The sequence below is a fragment of the Mercenaria mercenaria genome, chromosome 3 (genome assembly GCF_021730395.1).
Source record: "Mercenaria mercenaria strain notata chromosome 3, MADL_Memer_1, whole genome shotgun sequence".
Taxonomy (NCBI): Eukaryota; Metazoa; Mollusca; class Bivalvia; order Venerida; family Veneridae; genus Mercenaria; species Mercenaria mercenaria.
The window spans coordinates 64,929,978-64,953,614 of record NC_069363.1 but is presented as its reverse complement, the minus strand read 5'-3'; the positions used below and the strand labels follow the sequence as shown (position 1 = coordinate 64,953,614).

The window sequence follows — 23,637 nt, the reverse complement described above, 5'->3', positions numbered from 1 at the left end:
GAAGTCTTCTGAAAAAAAAGGGTTTTATTATGTAAAAAAAGTAATTGTATGGATGAGACAATGTTAGAGTTTTTAAGAAATATTGCCGAGTAATAAAAACTAATACTTTCTGATATGGTGTGTAGATAGGGTAATATTGAAGTTGTTAAAGAAATATTGAATATTCATAAATACTCATATCCCTTGAAATAGTATTGAAATTTCCGAAGCAATATTGTTAAGAAATAGTTCTCCATGAAGTAGTGTATGGGTGTAATATATTGAAAATACTAAAGAAATATTGTTGTCATAAGAAATAATGCTCCGTCTTGTAGTATATGGGTAATGCCAATGAAATATTGTTAAATCATAAAAAATGATACCCCTTGAAATAGTGTATTGGTGTATCTATTAAAAATGCTAAGGAAATATTGTTAAATCATTAAAAAAAGTACCCCATGAAATAGTCTATGGGTGTAGATGTATTGAAAATACCAAAGATATATTGTAAAATCATTTCAGCATGTTGTACATTTGAAATAGTATGTAGGGGGTGGGGGTAATATTGGATAAATTGTTTAAGATAATACAAAGATTGCTATTTCATATGTCCACACATGCATGTACTAATCCTGTTTTCATATGCGCATGTATATATGTAGTAAACTCAATTTCATATGTGCTCACATGCATGTAGTAAATCCAATTTCATATGTGCAGACATTCATGTAGTAAACTGAATTTCATATGTTCACAAATACATGTAGTAAACCCATTTCATATATGGGATATATTGGATAAATTGTTTAAGATAATAGAAGATTGCTATTTCATATGTGCACACATGCATGTAGTAAACCTGGTTTCATAATTATGCACACATGCATGTAGTAAACTCAATCTTATATGTGCACAAATACATGTAGTAAACCCCAGGTGCCCGCTTGTGATGAAATAATGCACGGAGGGGCACCTGGGGTCTTCCTCCACCCTTAAAGCTGGAAAGTTGCCATATGACCTATCATGTGTCGGTGCGGCATTAAATCCAACAAAAAAAACATTTCATATATGCACACATACATGTAGTAAACCCAGTTTCATATGTGTATGCATAAAAGTAAACCCAATTTCATTGTGTGCACACAAGCATGTTGTAAACCCAATTTCTTGTAGTAAACCCAATTTCTTATGTGCACACAAGCATGTAGTAAACCCAATTTAATATATATGCACACATGCATGTAGTAAACCCAATTTCATATATATGCACACATACATGTAGTAAACCCAATTTTATATATGCACACATGCATGTAGTAAACCCAATTTCGGCTAGAACTTCGTGTAAGACTACACCAAATTTAAGCTTACCCTATATATGTTTTATCCCCATCCCAACCACTATGTAGATATTTAAATTATCTGGACTTAAATAATATATTTATATATTCCTTTCACTATGAATTATTTCAATGTTCAACATTGTAATATTGTTTAAATTATATGGTGTAGTATACATACATATTTTACATGAATACTGCCAGTATCTTTGTATCTCCTGGACTGAGGTCCCCAGGTCCCCAGTCCCCAGATCTTCAATTTAGGCTAAACATGAGTGAACTTTATATTTAATTTTATTTTTAGTAACAGTTCCTGTGTTTCTGTATTTGAGGTCCCCAGGTCCCCATCAAAGTAAAATGTGTCTGTCTGTTTTCTCAGCTGCTCTACACACCACTCTGATACTTTGACATTATGACTATCTTTGTTGTTACATGTTGTTGTATGTAAATTAATGTATTATTTAAGAATGTATATATATACTATATATATATAGTCAGGTACTTGAATATCAGCAACATTTACTACAAAGGTTATTATAAGGAAAAATAGTTAGATAAGCAAAATCAAAATTTATATCAACAAAAATATTAATATAATGAAAATTTATAAATCATAATATATGTAACATATTACATAATTATATTTGTTTTACTTCACTGCAAAGGAAAAACAATGCATTATAACCAGTTTTTTTTATCAAATTGTTCTAGAAATAGAATAGTAATAACTGTTCTGGATTTTACTGAAACATATTAAAAGCAACACACACACACACAAAAAAAGATTGAAAAAATAGGTAGATAGAAAAATAACACAAATAGTTTTGTTTGTAAAAACTTTCACATTAAAAAAGATATACAATGTAAATTCAGTAGTAATGTTTTAACACATATATATAACACATGATGACTTGACCTAAAATATTTTCTTAAAGTTATTTTTTGATTGTATAGGTAGATGTATGAGATACAGAAGATTGTGGTAAGGTTGATTGATCTATAAAGATATAAATAAAATGATGCCCTAAAGGCCATACCAAATTGATATGTCGTTCGTCGGAACTACCGCATCAATAATTCCATTCCCGAGGAAAAAAAATAAAAATTACCCGCCCGCACGTACATAAAAATCTCCGAAAAAAAATTTTTTTTTTCAATTACGCGGTCCGGAATAATAACGGCAAAACAGGTTTTATCGCTGTTTTAATGCGTCAAAGTGATATTGATCGGATTTCATGCGTCCGTTATACATGTAGCTGATGATCCAAACTAAAAAAAGTCAGGAATTATGGTGTTGTTCATCATCTGTTTTAAATCTGGAGTGTCTGTGCTAGTGCCACACATGGCCTTCGATGTGCCGGTAGGTAATGAAATAGGCACATTCTACTTTTGTTCAATACAGTGAAAAGAACGAAGCCCGACTTGTAAGACGTGCACGGGGATGCTGTTAAAATATTTGGAAATATTGTTAAGTTTTCAAACCATTTGTTATCAGTTGTTTAATTCAGCATGTTAGATATAGAGCCCAAAGCTGAGGCCAACTACTATCTTAAAAAATATTTGTTCTAAGATCCTGACAGACCTATCACATTGTCTCGACCCAAATCTTTTTGAACGTAACTCCTTTAAATAGTACATGAGTCAGATATTCTATCAAAAAGCATTTAGTCAATTTAAAAATTGTTTAGCTTTTCAAATAAGTAGTGTTGATATGAAAATAATTTCTAACAAAATCTGTCCTTTTGTAACCACAGTTTTGCCTGTTTGTACACATGATGCCAGGATATATTTAAAATTGGCTGTAAATTGATTGAACGAAAGAAACTGAAAAAAAACAGACTTCCCTAACTCTAAATTTCTAGTTCAGTCAAAGCACAACAAACAACACTTTTAAGGGTGGTCATATTGGGATCGTTCTTTGTCCGTCTGTTATTATTTTTGCCTGAAATGAATCTCTACTACAAAAGCTTAAGCTAGCCTGATCATGATCTGTTAAAAATTATTCCAAAGGGATTCGAGCAATGTCTAAGCATCTGTATGCCCAATTCTGTCAGGTCTCACTGGTCAAGTGGTTTATTACTTCCCCTGTCACCTCTATGGGTTGGAGTTCCACTAGGGGCACAAATTTGTTCATGTGTCAAAGCCATCTAACTGTGTTTCAGAAGAAATGTTATTCCACACAATCATGTGCCTGTTTTTGTCTTAAATATTCCTCATCCTGTGCCATTAAATAGGCACGTCTTCAGATTAATGTAGAAAAAAATCAAAATTAAAAATAAGACACTCATTCCTTAGTAATTTAAATTACAAAATAAAAAAAAAGTGATTCAGTGAGTTCTGGCAAGAATTTATTTGCAAAATCATTCATGTAGTCTTTAAAACATATAGAAAAGCTATATACTGTGTTACCCACACTGTAAATATTTGATTTCTGTGTTATTTCTAAAGAAATGTTAAATTTATATATAATCATAACCGCCTCCTCAAGGGTTCAAGCTGGGAAAAAAAAATTAAAAAAAGCCCGCTCGCTCCATGTAAAATCTACCCGCCTCTGAAAAAATCAAAATTGAGAAAAAAAAAATAAAATAAAAATTTCGCTCGCCCGCTCCTATTTTTTTTGAAAATTTTCCGAAGAACTATTAATCAATTTGGTATGGCCAAAACTATAAAAATAATTATAGAACAGCCAGCAAAGTCCATTTAACTAGAATTGTTTTGACATCCTGATTTATTACTAAGCCAATAGTCTCTATGCGGTTGTACATTACAATTATTTGCTAATTTCATTTCAAGATGGAGGACTCATGGGATTAGATTGCAGGATATCTTTCTTTCATATGTAGGGTTTTGTAAAATGGTCATCAGTTCTAGCCCACTTAAAAAACGAAAATTTAAAGAAAACATTCAAAAGAAGTAAAAGAAACATTCATTTAAATAAATATTGTACATTTGTGTAGAAAAGTATAAATTCACCTTTTTCATAACAGAATTTTAGTGTACAATTTGCTTTGTGTGTTTGATGACTAAGCTTTTGTTTTCTTATGATTATCATTTTATCAGAGTCACCAGTGTTCCTGGAATGTGTATGACTGCTTATTAAATTTTGCTCCCCACAAGTAACTGACAACTTCCCAAAATCAATCAACAGTGTAGAATGAAGTCAAACCAAAAATGCATCCCCTTGTATCATAGCTCTGCTCTCTACCTACTGGTAGTGCAAGATCGAAGATTATATGACTAACTTGATATAATATACATTTGTGTTACGTATGAAGGGTTTCTACCATATTTTAGAGCTAGTTTTAAAGATATCCTTCACTTATGAAATAGTTGACTTTACTCACTGAAATAGGGCATGTTCTAATCTCTGGCCTGGCCTGGCCCGGCCTGGCCTGGCCTGGCCTGGCCCGATGAGCTCAGTTTTCGACTGGGCCGGGCCAGGCCAGGCCAGGCCAGGCCATAGATTTCAATTTTGTTAAAAGTGAAAGTGATTTCTACAGCATCTTTAAAATCTGACTTTTGAATTTGTTAATTGAAGAATGTGTTTGGATATTTCAGACATTATATAAATACAATTTGAATTCCTACTCAGCAAAATTATACACCTGGGAATAAGCCTGTAGCTTACAAAACTATTAAGACTAATTTAAAGGTGATGCCTGGATTCAATGTTAAAACTATTATCAGGGGATCTCCACCTCAATTCACTCTTGACTGGTGTCTTGGTTTTACCCCAATTGAATATTAAACCTATCTGCATGTAATTTTTTTATCTATTGAGGGTTATTCAGTATTGTCCGAAACTTTTAAATTGTCACTCAAGAATATTCCGTATGCTTCCATAAATAAATTTTCAGTGCCAAAACTTAAATAAAAATATAAATGTTGAAAACCAAATAAAACATAAACATTTCTTTATCACCAGGTCGTATATGCAGGTTATAGTTGTGATGACAAAAAGTTCAGCTACCAATCTCAGGGATGTGAGTTCGAGACACCTGTTTGACCATTTTCATATTTTTTATTTCATCTGTAAACTTAGAATGCAGGAAAACTGTCACACTTATCGTGATTTATTGTTCATTTATTGAAAGAAATACACAAGTTTTTGACATTCTTGTAGGTACAATTTAATACCAAGAGTGTTAGATATATCTGACAAAATGTTATAAGAATAAAAACAGTATCGATAAAAATTTGACATTATATCGATTAATGAAAACAGTCTGAATTGAAATCGAACCCACGGTAACGTGCGTGCAAGTCGGAAAACTTATCACTACGCCATTGTGCCATTGGTGAACTTTAAAGGTTATTTTGGCAAATTTAGATATTTTCAGGTTACAAATATGGTGGAAAATAAAGAAAACGCTCGAAAATATTGGCGAAGATTAATTAGTGCAACCTGACAATACTTACGGATAACAACTGTTATCCCCGTTCCGGGATCTGTGATAATATGATGTGGGGAAGTGATAAATAAATTTTGTTGTCTAGGTTATATACATACTAAATATTTTTTGTAAGACTGCTTTTATATTGTTCTAAGTATGTGAAAACAAAATCCTACAAAGTTTTATGAAACAGGCTCAACAGCATCTTTTAGCGTTTAAATATATCAATTAGAAATAACATAAACACGACGATAAATATTTTTGTAATATATAACATAACAACATATTACATACTTAAAATGATTTACATGCGTATGTTAATCAAGAATAAAGATTAGGTTGCTTAACATATTAACCACTAGTTCTCCATTGGCAATGAAGATGGTCCACAAAGATGAAAAGACTCTGAATGGCAGTTATTGGGGATGTGTTGTGGATGAAGTCTTGATGAGTAAGAAACAATACTGAGAAACACCGCTAAGTAAAAGTAAAAGCTGTCAAAGTATAAATATAAAACAGGACTCATCTAAAAAAAACTTTAAGAACTGCAACAAAGATGGGAGGGAGTTAAAGGCTAAGTGAAAACCATTACTTCCTTCTGGATAGACAGATGAATAGACAAATGCCGGCGCCAGTAGTGGGGTGGGGGAGGGTTTCAGCTCTGTAATAGCTCTCTTGACTTTATCACAGGAAGTGAAAAGAAAACTTAGATGCTAATTAATTTTTGTGTTAGAAAACTATCAAATAATCTAAAATGTCAACACCCCCCCCCCCCCCCAATCACTTGTAAGAGGCCCCATAGTGAATATTATTTTTATTATTCATCCATAAATTGAACATCAGCTTGATTAAACCAAACACACATTAAAAGTTCAACTGAACAGTTAAAGAGGTCAGCTAAGGATAGTAGGGACACAACCTGTAATTACAATTCCCAAAGAGATGTATTCACTGCATGTAAATATTCAGCTATATTGCAGCAGGTAAACTTATTAATGAAATTATCCATTAGTTTTAAAACTAAGTGTTAAAGTTGACTTTAAATAATTTGATTACAGAAAAAACCTGGTTGTTATCATTTAGGTACACCATTTTCTTCAGTGCAAATCCCTATTTCAAATAATGACCGCTGGCTAATTAATGATTCTCCAGAGGACTGGTTTCTCATTCTGTTTGACCTGCAGCAAGTAAACAATACAGGTTAATACTGCCTGCTACTGTAATTGTATATTTAGATTTTATGCCATTCATTTCTATATGTACAATAAAATCTAGCCTGGCCTGGCCTGGCCCGGCCCACTCGAAAATTTGGCTTATCGGGCCAGGCCAGGCCAGGCCAGGCCAGGCCAGGCCAGAGATTAGAACATGCCCTGAAATAGTTCAAACGAATCTAACTTGGCTAAATATATAAACTAAGAGTGTTTGTAGAGCTACATTTACATTTAAATGCCATGTTTAGCAGTCATTTCTTATATGCTTTTGTTATTTCATAGAAAGAATCTGCAACACCTTCTTTCAATGTGTATTTACGATCTGTTTTAACATGACAGATACAGTATTAGTGATATGCAAACATTTGTGGTACTGTAATATACAGAAATGTTTTTATATTCTGGCTATTCTATATTTTTCAAAAAGCAGAATACATGCAATAATATCTATCCATCTTCTTTACAGAGTTTCAGAAAAAGAAAATTTATCATATCTGAAAATTCATCTTGCAATTTGTTATAAGGAATAGTGTAGAAAAACACTAACTGAACAGAACTGCATGGTTCTAATAATATTATTGTAAAAACTGAGATGATTTTAAACGTGAGGGGCGACTAATAGGTTCAGAACACTTGATTTTGCTTTAACTCTGTGATTCCATATCTTTTGATTTTATTTTGGTGTAATTAGATGTGAAGCAAAAATTTTCAGTCAGTCGTCTATGACGCGATGTGTTGGTGTGCAGATTTTGGTTTAGTGCCTTTTAGCACAGGTGGTAGTAGCTTACCTAGGGTACATACAGTATGGGTCCATGAGCCATATACACTTACATATTTACCAATTGTTATGTTTTTCTAAGGAAAGAAATGCCAAAAAGTCATTTTGAAATTTTCCCCGTGACAATGAGCAATGAGAAAGGTAGATATGAACATTTTGACATGTGCATTGCTTCCAGGTCTGTATTTTTTTTTCAAAAGACTTATTTTTTACAAATGGTTGGCCGTCTTTTGGGCAAGTGAATACTCTTTCAGAAAAGTCTTACTTCAAAGCCAAGTTTCAAACTGTTTACGCACAGTGAGCGAGCAACGGCATAAAAACGGTAGTGTTTCCTCTATCCGAATAAATCCCACATATTTTTAGTACCAAAGTCTTCCCCCTAAAACACACCAAGCACACCTTGCCAGTTTAAAATAACGTTATAACTCTTCAGAATAGGCTAAATGCAAATTAACACATGACCAAAAATCAAATTGTTTCTCAAAATGACTTTTTGTCATTTTTTTTCTTAGACTAGAATGTGTCTGTAGGACACAGGGTGTGTCCCCCACTTGTACATTTGTCACAAACAAGGGGCAATAATTCAAGTGTTTGCAGTCTTAATGGGGTATAGCCTCAACAAACATTTTATGAAAAGGATTCATTATTCTAGGCCCTATACTTTTTGAGCTATGAGCATCACAAACAAAAAATCCACTATTTTGGCTATTTCAAGGGCCATAACTCTGTAATAAGAGCTAAGATTCTCAAGAAGAATGCCAAGTGTACAAGGTCACATCACGTTAAAAACTCCAGCAAGGTTTCCTGAATTTACATGTAATACTTTTTGAGCTAGGCACATAATTAGGTGAAAAAATGCATTTTTTTACTATTTCAGGGCCATAACTTTAAAAATAGGGGATGGAACCAGCCAAAAAATTAGTGGTGTGCATATCTTTATCAAGATAAAGACTTATGCAAGTATTCAACCATTTATATTAAATACTTTTGAGCTAGGTGCATCACAAGGTGAAAATGTACATTTTTGACTATTTCAGGGGCCATAACTCTAAAAATTGGGGGCAGACCCAACTGAAAAATAAGAGGTGCGCAAGTTCATATCATGATTAAGACTCCTGCAAGGTTTCATGAATCTATATCAAATACTTTTTGAGCTGTCACAAGGTGAAAATGTGCATTTTTGACTATTTCAGGGGCCAGTACTGTGAAAATAGGGGGCGGACCCAAATGAAAAATAGAAGATGCGTAAGTTCATATCATGATTAAGACTCATGCAAGGTTTCATGAATCTATATCAAACAGTTTTTGAGCTAGGCGCGTCACATGGTGGAAAATTTTCATGTTTTACTATTTTAGGGGCCATAACTCTGGAAATAGGGGTCGGAGCCAGACGTAAAGTAGGAGATAAGCAAATTCATATCATGATAAAGACTCATGCAATCTTTCATTAATTTATATCAAATACTTTTCGAGCTAGGCGCGTCACGAACTTCGGACGGACGGACAAACGCACAGATAAGACCAAATCTATATGCCCTCATCACTCATTGGGGGAGTGGAGGCAGAAAAACAGGGTAACAAACTGACAATACCTTGGTTATTTCCATTGTATTGTCAGTTATTAACCTATGACATTTAGATTAGTACCAGAATTGTTCAATTATTGCCAGATATATCTGACATCACTCTGGAAATACATTGATAAAATTTACTGTATTGGTCGTTTATTATCAGCTGTTCCGTGTTGTCAGTGTATTACCATACTTTCCTCAGTTAAATGCCAGTTTTGCAGTCTGTCTATTTTCATATGTGTCTTAAATTGTTAATATATTCTAGTAGACAAGGTTTGCGTATATTCCTAGCAGACAAGGTTTGAGGTCGTCTGAAAATTCTGAATGTCATTATGTTTTCCATACAAGTGCAAAACATTCAATGATAGAAGTTTCTGTACTTTTGGTCCAAAACTTTGGAATGAAATGCCCTTAGAACTACGCAAATATAAATCACTTGACACATTAAAAAAATCTTAAGACCCTGTATTTCAGAGATTCCGCGGCATTGTTTTAAATTTTTGATAACTGTTTATTATGCGAGGTGATTATAAGTCCTTAGATTTTTGTAAAAGGTTTTACATTTCAACATTTATATTTCCAAGGTTTGTTCAATTAAACGCACGTTGGTAAGGCTCTATGGGTAGTGTAGAATTTCTTAAGTATATGATGGCACCATTAACCTGGGGATGTGATCCTCTATATGCAGCTCGTCTGGGCGTAGCATGTGATGATATTCGCAATAGGGGTAAAATGACCTCAAGGGAAGGGGTGCGGTCATGACTATTTGTTTCAATAAGGCTGTTATTGTTATTATTGACATTATTAATATTGTTATAATAATAATTATTATGTACAACGCCATTGAATATATCGTTGTATAAAAATAGGCGTTTAATCAAATTATTCAGTTTCAGTTTTAATAATTAAAGTGTACTTAAATTCAAAATATTTCCTTCATTCGTGATTTAATTAACAAATAATCGAGGCCTTTGAGTGATTTATCGTGTAATTTATTACGGCTCAGAGTTCAGATGTATAGGAATTGAACCATGAGGGCGTTAGCCCGAGTGGTTAGATACCGAAGCATCTGAATGACGACCAGTGGTTAATTAGATGATAAATCACAACGAGGCCTTGACTGTTTTCATTCTGACATGCTCAGTGAAATATTTTAATAAACATTATGCTAGACTTCATTTACCCGAGGAGTAATGAACCGGACGTCATGCATCAATATGACGTCATAATTGACTTCATAATGCTTTTGCTCTTACCGGTCCGCGTGCCAACCGTTGTTTATCGCAGAATATACAGAGCTTTCCAGACGAAATGTTGACCATGGCTGACCATGGTCACCACGTTTCTTGATGGTTGACCATGAACTAACGTGGTCAACTATCAAATACCATGGTTAAACATGGTCAGGACCACGGTCATCCATGGTCAACCATGGTGAGATAAGATTGGCCATGGTTGACCATGGTCAGAAAAGTCGATCAGTAGTTTGACCATGGTCTACCATGGTCATATTTTTCTTCATTTTTTTCAACCATGGTTGACCATTGACTACCATGGTCATGTTAGTGATTTTCACACTTGGCAAGTTTTACAATGCACCAAAGACGCCTGACTGCATTTTGGCTCCAAAGGTTTTCCTAACTATAGAATAGTTTTTCCTGCATTTATAGACAGATTCAAAGGTAAACTTTCATAATCTGATTATAATTTGTTGTCAGCTCTTTCATAACATATAAATGACTGACTTGCAAAAATAGATATAGAATAGACTGCAATTGTCATGTATTTTCATAACCCTTTCAAATTCATATTTATACAACTTTTGATAGTCAATAATCACCACGGTCGACCATGGTCGTGGACCTTGGTCAACAATGGTTGTCTGTGGTCCATAACCATGGTCGACCATGGTCTGATACCATGTTCTATAACCGTGGTGCCAATTACCACAGCCATGGTCCCATGACCATGAACTACCATGGCACACAAACCTTCGATTACCATGGTCGACCACGGTTTGTGACCATGGTCTGATACCATGTTCTATTACTGCGGTGCCAATTACCGCACATGGTCAATCAGGGCTAACCACTACCCCATTACCATGAACTACCATGGTAAACCATGAACTACCATGGTAATAAACTATCAATTTCGTATTGGACCCGTAATAGAGTACCTCCTTTTTGAAGAGTATTCATTTCCTACCATAAACCTACTTTGACTGCAATTTTCAGGTGGGTGTAGTTTCAAACCCCACTCAGAGACCAATTTATTTTCTCCATATTTTCCTTTTTTCTAGTAAGGTATTACTTCTTTCAAGACTTATTATTGTTGTATTGTACAAAAGTGGAAAATTTTCATTTTATAAGCGATTTCTTGCTGTTCAAAGTGAATTTACCTCTGAATCAGGAGGCCTCCAGGGTAGAGTTAGACATCATTAAAATTACTGAGTTACATGCGGTAAATGTTCTCTATTTTGCCTTCATTCTTTAGAATACATATTGTGGAAGAAATGCAGGTAGGTTTTACTTCTGCCCCAGGGTTAGTTTTGAATGAAGGGAGCAAAATTCAAAACAGACCCACAGGATTCGACCTTAATTTTTCAATGGTGGAGTTAGAATTCTGTGTCATTAAATCTGTTTACTTGAGGCACCCTAGAAAAAATGATATTTACAGTTTTATTTTGTGTTTTATAATTGTTTAACAATAGTTTGATGTTTCTTTTAGCAAAATTAATGCTGTAATGAATTATCTGCAAACGTTTTAGATAGTGGTCATCACATTGAAAATTGTCTCTATTTGAGCTTGAGGAAATACCATAAATTATACAAATTTCAAAAACTGACACAGTAAAAGTTTTTTAAAATTTGCAACACAATGCGAAACATGGGCAACTTTAAGAATATACCAAACAATTGCCATTTTTTAAACATTACTATTAGGGGTCCAATAATCAAATCGACTCATGTTAGAATTAACAAAATTTAATTTAATAGTCAAGGCATTCGAGTGGTTTATCGTTTAGTTCAAAGTTCAGATGCGTAGAGATTGAACGAGGGCGTTAGCATGAGTGGTTACATACTGAAGCATCTGAACGATGAACCGTTGTAAATTAGATGATAAATCACAAGAAGGCATTGATTGTTTTCATTCCGACATGCTCATTGTCATAATTTAATAAATGTAATGCTGGACTTCATTTACCTTAGGAGTAATATAACAGACGTCATGTGGCAATATCACGTCATAACTGACGTCATAATGCTCTCTTACCAGTCCGCGCGTCAACCGTTGTTTGTCACAGAATATACCAAGCTTGATTTCCGTCTTTGTTTAACTGGAAATCAAATCGAGCCATGTTAGAAAAGTGTTTTGGTTATTAGTGTGTTTTTAGTTAGTTGTCAGTTTAATGCCAGATTATTGTATGATATTACCAGATCTGGTATTACACTGATAATAAACTCAATACACACTGTGATAACTGGTTATAACAGAATAACAAGCTGGCAGTCAGCTGGAAAAAAAACCCATGAAAATACACTGGGAATACAATAGTAAAACACTGACAAAAAACTGGATTTACACTGTCAATGTACACAATTTTAGTCATGGTGTTCTTTGTTGTGTGTGTTTGTATGTATGTATGTATGTATCTCGTATGTATGTATGCATGTATGTGTGTAGCTACATATGTATGTATGTATAGTTTTGTTCAATAACCTGAATGAACTGTTATTTTTTTACATATTTTTCGTAATTGTACGTAACTGTACTCGATTCTGTGTGGAGCGGACTGTTTACTGATGTTGGTTACAATAATCCTGGCCTAATCCAATTATCAGTATAGGCTATATACCAATAAAAGAAATTGTTCTTTGTTTCATATAAAATTCAGCTACTTCAGAACAATATTGTTACAGTTTCTAGATTTTCACTCCGTCGTAGACCTATTTTCCACAAGATATCCATACATTTGCTTCATGAAAACGAAAAGAAAAAGGGGTGTTGAATAGAATGCAGTGAAATGCAAGTAAACTGAAGTCAGGTACCCTCATTTCAGAAAGCGCTCTGCAGAATAAACACCCTACTTTCTTTTTCAAGTAAACAACTCAAAAACATGCAAATATTAGCATGAAAAGTGTCCTATTTTATGTACAATTCATTCCACGAGTGAAATAGATATCCCCATTTAGCCCCCGATTTACGCGCAAATGCGCGAAAAATAGAAAAAAAAATAGAATCTACTTCTTTCAATACACCACGGAAGCACATTTTTGACCGAATTACTGTATAACCTATAAACAAAATATTATTAAATCAAAATTGCATTTTTAAATACATGATATACATTTTAGTGTTTTTACAGTATACATTAATATAGAAGTTAAACTGATGTTGCAGCAATAAAATTTGAAAATCTGATTCAATCCAGGTCTTGGAAAATTGAAAGTTGTAATGTCATCCTAGTATGAAATTGCCAGGAATCCGTTAAGAATTCTTGTATAAACATTTAGCGTTGATAAAATGGCCATTTAGAACTATGGTTAACTGCCCATTAGAGATCACACCTAACTGATGTGATGTAAACCTTTAATCACCCATGTCCCAAAGGGACAATCTATTTACCCAAATTACTTCTTGTACACTGCCATTTCCTTCTAAGCAAGTTTGGTTGTTAATCTTTTTTTTTCGTTTTCATCAAAACAGCTTTTGTTCTGGACTGCAGTTTTAATGAGTGTGTTAAAGCAAAATCTAAAACACCCACCAACACTTAGACCAATCAATAATCAAAATGACATTACAAATGCAAATGCTATTTTTTTATACTGTTCATTTTTATTCACACATTTGTAAGAAACAGGCGAAAGATGCAATTTTTAAGAACTTTATCATCGATAGTCTTGTACTTTCTGAATTAAAAATTTACATTATTTCAAAGAACCTGTGAACAGGCAACAGGGTCTGGGTCTTAACTGCGGTATGATACCAGGGGTAAGAAACTAAACAGCACTTTTTTGTAAGATTAATGTCATTTATTCTCTCTCTTTTAGAAATAACGGTTACAAAAAGGCACATAGCTGGGCCTACGCACTAATGCACGCTTATGTTTCATTTTCAGAAGAGAAAAAAAAGTTTTCTTTTTTAAAAAATGCAGTGAAAAGTCTAAGCGGGGTTAGGACTTATTAAGATTATTGTGCAAAATATCAAATCAGTAGCAAGCCTAATAGAGTTTGAGATATACAAATTTTAGTGTTATAATTGTAATATGAAATTATGTCTAAATATGTACAATATTTGTATCAGATCTGTAAGACTGTAATCAATAATCATTATTCATCAATGGTAATGGAAAATGTATACTGAATTAACCTAGGTCACACGCAGAAAGAAGGTAAATATTGAGATGTTTTATATTTTTCACTTATAAATATCTATAAACATGATAGTGTAGGCAAAATGATTTTTTTGTAAGTTGATCTTTTGATCATGAATTCATTTTGATAATTTTTATAGAAATTTTATGGAAGATATATTAAGTTATATTTTTTAAAGCTGTGGTAAACAGATATTTCCTAACAGGAATCAACTTCCACTATATATCCGGAATTAAATAGAGATAAACAACAAGCTTTGCTTATTACAAGTGGAAACTCCACAGGTCCCTCAACACAACAAAAACGAAAATGTTGCAGGCCTTGGTTTGATTGAGCCTGTTCATGGACTGTAGAGAAAATGCATGCTAACATCTATGCGCTCTAAAACAATACAAAAATGTATGTTCAAGGGTACTTTTGTTACAAATAAATCTAGAATACGTATAGTCAATAAAAGAACAACTGTTTTATGTCATATATTATACAATTATTGACTCTTGAGCCATTGGATATGATGTGATATTCACCGGAAGATGGCAATATTGACCGAGGCGATAGCCGAGTAACACTTGTAGCTTGATTTCCCATTGTTCATATTGTAACTAGAGCTACATGTCAGTTCAACTTCCATTCTATTATTAAAAAGTAATGTTTAATTGGGAAAATCCACTAACCAGTAAACATGAAATATATTTTGAAAGATGATGACCGGTTTCGGCCAATGAAATTCAGGTTATTTTTAGAACATATAACAAACATTATGTCAGTATAGACTAGCTCCTAGTCTATGATATATCCTTTTACATTTTTATGAATGATTATATTGAACTGAGCCAGTCTAGATCCAATGTCTAATATCATTGTCTGATAATATTACAATCAGTTCTCTGTGAAAATATCTAAAATAGACTGGTTTTTGTCTCTGTGAAATTGAATTCGACAAAAATATGTTTATTATCAGTGTGTAGTGACTGGTCTAGTATCAGTTCTATAAGAAAACAAGAGCTGTCCGTAAGACAGCAAAGCTCGACTATTCGAAATATTGTCACAGATGGAGGAAATTATTACCCAAAATGTTAAATATCAAAAGAGTTTTAAGTTCGAAAGGGGACATAATTTGACCAAAATACGTATCAGAGTTATGAGACTTGATGCTATCAACTAGTTTTATAACCCTGAAGAAACATGTTAAGTTTCAATTCAATATCTGCATTAGTTTTGGGGATAGTAACTTGCATGTAAAACTTTAACCAGAATTTTCTAAGTCCAAAAGGGGGCATAATTTGTTCAAAATACATGTTAGAGTTATGGAACTTGACCCAGTGAGGTTGGTAATTGACCTAGAAAAAGTATGAATAAGTTCAAAGCTATATGCCTTTTGGTAATAGCTGTATGTATTTGCACACAGAACTTTAACCAGGATTTTCTAAGTCCAAAAGGGGGCATAATTTGCCCAAAATACAGTCAGAGTTATGGGACTTGGTGCTATCAACTAGTTTCATAACCCCAAAGACACATGTGAAGTTTCAATTTCATATCTGTAGTAGTTTTGGAGATAGTTACTTGCATGTAAAACTTGAACTAGAATTTTCTAAGTCCAAAAGGGGGCATATTTTGCTCAAAATACATGTTAAAGTTATGGAACTTGACCCAGTGAGGTTGGTAATTGACCTAGAAAAAGAATTAGTAAGTTTCAAAGCAATATGCCTTTTGGTAATAGCTGTATGTATTTGCACACAAAACTTTAACCAGGATTTTCTAAGTCCAAAAGGGGGCATAATTTGGCCAAAATATATGTCAGAGTTATGGGACTTGACCCAGTGAGGTAGGTAATTGATCTAGAAAAAGAAAAAATAAGTTTCAAATCTATATGCCTTTTAGTAATAGTTGTATGTACTTGCACACAAAACTTTAACCAGAATTTTCTAAGTCCAAAAGGGGGCATAATTTGGCCAAAATAAAGGTCAGAGTTATGGGACTTGGTGCTATCAACTAGTTTTATAACCCCGAAGACACACGTGAAGTTTCATTTCAATATCTGCATTAGTTTTGGAGATAGTAACTTGCATGTAAAACTGTAACCAGAATTTTCTAAGTCCAAAAGGGGGCATAATTTGCCCAAAATACATGTCAGAGTTATGGGACTTGACCCAGTGAAGTAGGTATATGATCTAGAAAAAGAAAAAAGTTTCAAATCTATATGCCTTTTAGAAATAGCTGTATTTACTTGCACGCAAAACTTTAACCAGAATTTTCTAAGTCCAAAAGGGGGCATAATTTGGCCAAAATGAAGGTCAGAGTTGTGGGACTTGGTGCTATCAACTAGTTTTATAACCCCGAAGACACATGTGAAGTTTCAATTCAGTATCTGCATTAGTTTTGGAGACTTGCATGTAAAACTTTAACCAGAATTTTCTAAGTCCAAAAGGGGGCATAATTTGCTCAAAATACATGTTAGAGTTATGGAACTTGACCCAGTGAGGTTGGTAATTGACCTAGAAAAAGAATAAAAAAGTTCCAAAGCTATATGCCTTTAAATGATAGCTGTATGTACTTGTAGAGACCGTACCATAGCTCTTCACATACTTTGATTTTTCAAACTAAAGTGATTTTTACAAGTGCACCGGTTACGATAAAAATGTAAACAACGGACTCTGTCTATGAAACTTTGAAATGAATGAATGACAGTCGATCTTAGTCATAATACTGATTGACAGTGAATGCTATTGACTCCATGTGTTGCAGAAAGGTATTTAGTTTGTAACTGTAATTTCCCATTAATTGAAATTCTCTCAAAACTGGTAAAATAATTACTTATATTTGGACAAATCTTATCGTCTTTGCCGTTCGGCAGCTGCAAAAAGGGCAAATATAAAATATTCAGTGTAAGTAATATTTCACTGGTACTGCCAGTTAGTAAGTTCATACTCTGAACAACACGTCAGAGAAATTTGGGCAGATTTGACCAATTATGACGTTGGCAGCATTAGATTATATTTTTTCTTTACACAAAAAATGCCGTTAGGTAACAAAGCGAATACGCCGATAATCCGGAGTTCACCTATTATTGTTCCAGTTGACGCAATGTAATCCAGCAATTAAACTGCATAGCTATTAGCTACTGCTGTTATAGGGAAGTGGTAGAGTGTCTGCCTTAGGTGTGAGAGGTCCTGGGTTCGAGTCCCAGTTAGAGCTTAACTATTTAGATTCTGCTTAAGCATAGTTTTTCTGTTAATAGACTGTTCCAGATGTTCTAAATTTTTAGCATACAGTATCATGGATCAGTATTTAGCAATCCAGATCAAAGTTGAATGTTAAATCAAATGCACCCAATTAGAAAATATTGACTATATTATGTCCCTTTGATGTTTATGCTCTCCATGTTCAAGAAGAGTTACATGTCCTTGATCACAAAATTTTCGTTATCATGAATATATTAAATGCTCATAACTCCGCACTTCTGGTTAAAATATTGTCTATATTTCTGTTTTTGAGAAATATATGGACATTTGTCTTCATTTCAAAGCTTTTTAACCTCAAACCTATGATTTGAAAAACTTAGGTACTATCTCTAGTACTTGCATGCAAAAACTTAACTAAGGTGTGACGCCGACGCCGACGCCAGGGTGAGTAGAATAACTAGACTATTCTTCAAATAGTCGAGCTAATAACGCAAGAGTAAAAATGAGACTCTTCTTTTAATAAGCTTTAACTAAAAATTAATGGACCGTACTGTAGCTTCTAAATGATATTCATATCATATCACTCCTTGATTAATTAGTTTAAAAAAAAAAAACTCTTTATTATCACTAAAACAAAAAAGAATATATATACATTTACTAGAAAACAGAACGGTTCCGTTTTGTGAAAGATTGACAATATTTATGAGAAAAACTTGAGCGACCTGTGTTTTCGAAAAAGAAGCTGGAAAGCCAGATGCCTGACCAAGATAATAATAATTATGCAATTTTCAATACAGTGCTATCCCATTGAGACGTTGTTGTTTTGGATTTTAACACTGTTTTTTAACAGTATTTCAGATTTGTAACGGTGGACAGTTAACCTAACCAGTATTTTTAGATTATGTATCAGTACAAATCTGTTCTCCGTAAGTATTAAACTGTCAACTTCCCCACATGAATTAGAGGTGGAGGATGAATGAGACACAATGTTTTTTGTTTTTTTTTTCATCACGGAGAACATATGTCGCGCCTGAGGATTGAACTTATGACCCTGCAACTCGTGTTTTCCCTATTGAGCTAAGAATGCAGGTGATCCATTGAGACGAGAGTCGGAAATATATCCTAAGTAGTTTCATTTCCCCCGTTTTTGAAACATTACCCTGATCTATCACTCGAAAATTATTACCCGTATTTTGAAAACAATGGCAATTAAACTGTTGCCACCATCAACATGTTACATGTTTTTACATACAATTTTTTAAATATATATCTTAATATATAGTAGTAAGTTAATAGTGTGTGGTATATATTGTAGCTGTTTCAATCTCCTATAATTTTCTAATAGAATGGTTTTGCATATGATTTTATGTTCCTATAAATTGTAAGTGTGAATTGTATTTTAAAATGAGAGGTAAACAGAGTATATATATGAGCCGTGTCATGAGAAAACCAACATAGTTGGTTTGCGACCAGCATGGATCCAGACCAGCCTGCGCATCCCTGCAGTCTGGTCAGGATCCATGTTGTTCGCTAACAGTTACTCTAATTCCAATAGGCTTTGAAAGCAAACAGTGTGGAACCTGACCAGACTGCGGGGATGCGCATGCTGGTCTGGATCCATGCTAGTTGAAAAGTCACTATGTTGGATTTCTCATGGCACGGCTCATATGTACTTACTCGGTCACTTACTTAACATACGTACATTCATGTAATCACACAGTCGCTTACTTAACACCCATACATGTATTATGTACTCACTTCATCACTTACTCAGCATCTGTATACTCATAAACTCACTCATTCACTTACTCAACATAGGTAATTTCAAGCACTCACTTGGTCAGTTACTCAACATTTGTACACTCATGCACTCACTCAACATCTGTACATGTGTTATGCACTTACAAGGTCACTTACTCAACACGATACATTCATGCATTCATTCGGTCACTTACTCAGCAGCCGTACATTCATGTACTCACTTAGCCAGTTACTCAGCATTTATACATTCATGTACTCACTCAACATCTGTACATTTACTATGTACTTACTCGGTCACTAACTCAACAGCCGCACACTCATGCACTCACTCGGCCACTTCTCAACATCCATACATGCACGTAGTCACTCGGTCAGTTGCCCAACATTCATGTACTCGCGCAACCCCTGTACATGTATCCATGTACTCACTCGCTCAGTTACTCAACATTCGTGCATTCATGTACTCACTAAACACCCGTACATATATTATGTACTTACTCGGTCACTTACTCATTACTCAACATCTGTAGACTCCTGTTCCCACTCGGTCACTTACTCAATTTTCGTACATTCATGTAATTAATCGGTCAGTTACTCAACTTCGTGCATTCATGTACTCATTCAACATTTATACATGTATTCATGTACTCACTTGGTCAGTTAATACAGCAGTACATGTGTTATATATGTACATGCTCAGTCAGTTGCACCACATTCATACATTCATGTACTCTCTTAACTTACTCATTTGATTTGCAACTCTCAGCTTTTTATTCATATGGGTTTTATAAAAGCACATTTGAATATGTATATTGTCTCTTGTAGTTCTAGTAAGAACGGTCATTTACAGAACAATTGTTTTATGCTGTATGTAAATTTATATGTTTGTAAATGAATGAGACGTAAATAAACTATAAAACTGTTAGCAGTCAAAGTAATTTGACGCATACAGTTTGTTTTACATTGTGACGGTCAAACTGAAATATAAAAAAAAAATTGACCAGTGATTTATATAAGGAGTCGTGTTGTAATGAAAGTTATAAACATTTTACATACATGTATTACACAATCTTATTTACCATAATTTTATCATTTGATAAGAGTCAAATTTTCAGTTATTTGCTGCTTTGAAATTGTTATCCGTTGGCAATTTTATTTGTACAAATCAAGAACTTGATAGCTTAAAAATATACATTATGTTCTGTTCTGTCCTCTGTTCTGTCATTTTCTTTTGACATTTATAATAACACATTTTGACCTAACACTCTCCACTGTTTCTATTTTTTTCGTGTTTTGTCAGAGTTGTACTGGAGAAAGGAAATATGATTGTTTCTAGACGAATCAAACTCTATGATTGCATACTTGCATTAAATCCCCTTAATTGTCATATTAAAAACTGAGACTGTATTCTAGAGATAAAAGAAGTATACAATTTATGATTCAGAACATATAAGATGAGGTTTGAGTACACTGTCAGATAAAGGTCTCAAACCCACAACCCAGAGATAGGTAGATGAATGTTTTTGCCTATGCATATGCGACTTGGTGATGATTGATTTATTTATTTTGCTTATGCACATGCGACTTGCTGATGATTTATTTATTTATTTACATTTAGGTCACAGTATAATTAACAAATGTATATCTTGCATTGTTTTTCGATAGATATATCCCTATTTAATAGGTTCAGGCACCGAAAATTAACTTACCGAAATATACAGAGTATTCATGAGTGCTAGGTCAATACTTGTGGAGAATATATTGGTGCATTATATTTGTATTATTGCATATACAGACAAAACGTTCAAAGATTCTAAATTAAATAATTGTTGATAAAATAATGACAGGACATTAATATGCAAGTCAGTATAGTTTATTATTGAACTTATACGCTTTCAATGAAATTTAATACCGGTACACTTTATTGAATATATATATATACATCTGACAAATTCTAAACTGTAAAAATCAGGAGATATAATTGTATGCTACTTCACAGAGAACTAAAGGAAAATTGAAAGTCTTGCAGTTCTTCATAGTTTTCTGCTGCTGGGGACCTGGGGACCTGGGGACCCCATTTACATGAAATACAGGAAAAACTGTCAGAAAGAGTCAGACAGAGTTATAAATAGCATGCTTCTGGGGACCTGGGGACCCTGATTTGCAAGGTACACAGAAAATTTGTTCTAGAAATATTTGTAATAGAGTGAATTAAAAGATACCTAATATATCAAAAAGTAAATTATATACTAACTATAGATACTAAATAAATAGAAATTAAAAGTGAACTTAGATGATCAGATCTGGGGACCTGGGGACATGGGGACCCTATATTGCAAGGTATATAGAAATACTCCGTAAGTGGATCTATTTATAAGTGATTAGGATATCTACTGTAAAATATCTCATGTACTAACTATAGATATTTACATAAACTGAAATGTATAGTTGGGGATGGGGATGAAACATATATAGGGCATGCTTAAATTTGGTGTGGTCTTACACCAAGTTCTAGCCCCAATTTCTTATATGCACACATACATGTAGTAAACCCAATTTCATATGTGCACACATACATGCAGTAAACCCAATTTCATATGTGCACACATACATGTAGTAAACCCAATTTCTTATGTGCACACATACATGTAGTAAACCCCTACACAGAACAATAATCATCATATTCTGCTAAAATTGTCTGCTAACTTTGTTAGAATGTCTGGCTACAGGAACATCTACACAAATTTGCTTTCATGGGTACAGTTAAACTTGAATCCATTAGATAGCTCATTAATTGGTAAAAATGGGGGTTGCTGATTGTTACCTACAGTTTTACTTGTTAAATTATAAGTTGATCATTTATTGACCTTCTACTGAATTATGTCACTGTGTTCACTCTGTGACTGCAAACCTTCATGAAGTTCATTAGATGAGCTATAACTCATACTTAGGGCATAAAACAACTGTCAGTCTGAAAACAGTTTACTGTATTACTGTTAAAGGGGTTCTTATGCATGGAATTGTATCAAAGGTATTTATCTATGATTTCACTTGTATATACAGAGCTGTCAAATACATGGTGAAAAAGTAATAGTAGACACAACTAGCATTTTTTTCATATATGGTATATAGTATTAATTCAGGGTGTTGGCTTACTATGTGCATGCCCTTCGCAGAAAGTGGCTGTAATAATAGTGATAATATTTATGAGACACTGAAATATTCGGTCTTCCCTTTCTAGTCCCACAGTTTGAACACACCTAAAATATTTTATCAGCATCATTTGAGATGGAAAATGTTTCTAAGGTGTATTGAAGAATTTTAAATACTATATATTTAAGATGAGAGCCGTTATGTGGCATTCACAAAACATGAAGGGAATGGGCAAGAGGAACCGTACGACCATATCAAAGATTCTGCGTTCTTCTACGATGTTACAGAACAGTTCAAAAAGCAGATGTTGCTAGATACACTTGCTTGTAAAAAATGTGAAGTCTCAACTATTTCAAAGGTAAAACAATTTTTGACATGTTGTTTGCTCTTTGATTTTTTATATAGTTAGTAATTATCTGGTACCAGTTTATTTTGTCATTTAACTTATAAGTGGGCTTAGTTTATATAAATTCATTTTAGCTTAATTGTGATGAAAGCTTAAAGCTTATTTGAACCACTCTCAAGTCTATTTACTGGAAAAACTAGTACTGGTGTCATATGAGAAGGCATGGTCGTGACCCGAGTGGGGCTGAAACTCATGACCACTGGATTGAGCAGCCAGCACCTTAACCACAAGACCACCACCCCACTTCATAAGTGGGCTTTGATGGAAGTTCTCAGAGGCCAGGTTTGGTGAGGCATTTGAGTAGAAATACTGAAATTAAGGTGATTCTCATATGGAGATTTTTTTAGCTCACCTGAGCATGCCTGTTTTTGGAGCAGGTTTAATTAAAATCGAACACAATGTTAATGGTTCTCAGTCAAGTTTGATTACTGGGGGATGGTGGGAGGTATTTATCAAATCAGACCATTAGGTCAAAAGTTATGAC

At 33.8% G+C, this 23,637-nt stretch overlaps 1 protein-coding gene across 1 annotated transcript in view; it reads left to right on the top strand.

The window, feature by feature from the left end:
* The window catches only part of LOC128555922 (uncharacterized), a 106,457-nt gene that overhangs the window by 48,929 nt on the left and 33,891 nt on the right, over window positions 1-23,637 (top strand). Inside the window, exon 14 of the mRNA XM_053539742.1 lies at window positions 22,936-23,105. Within this exon, the coding sequence (XP_053395717.1) occupies window positions 22,936-23,105 (170 nt within the window). The remainder of the gene's footprint in view (window positions 1-22,935; window positions 23,106-23,637) is intronic.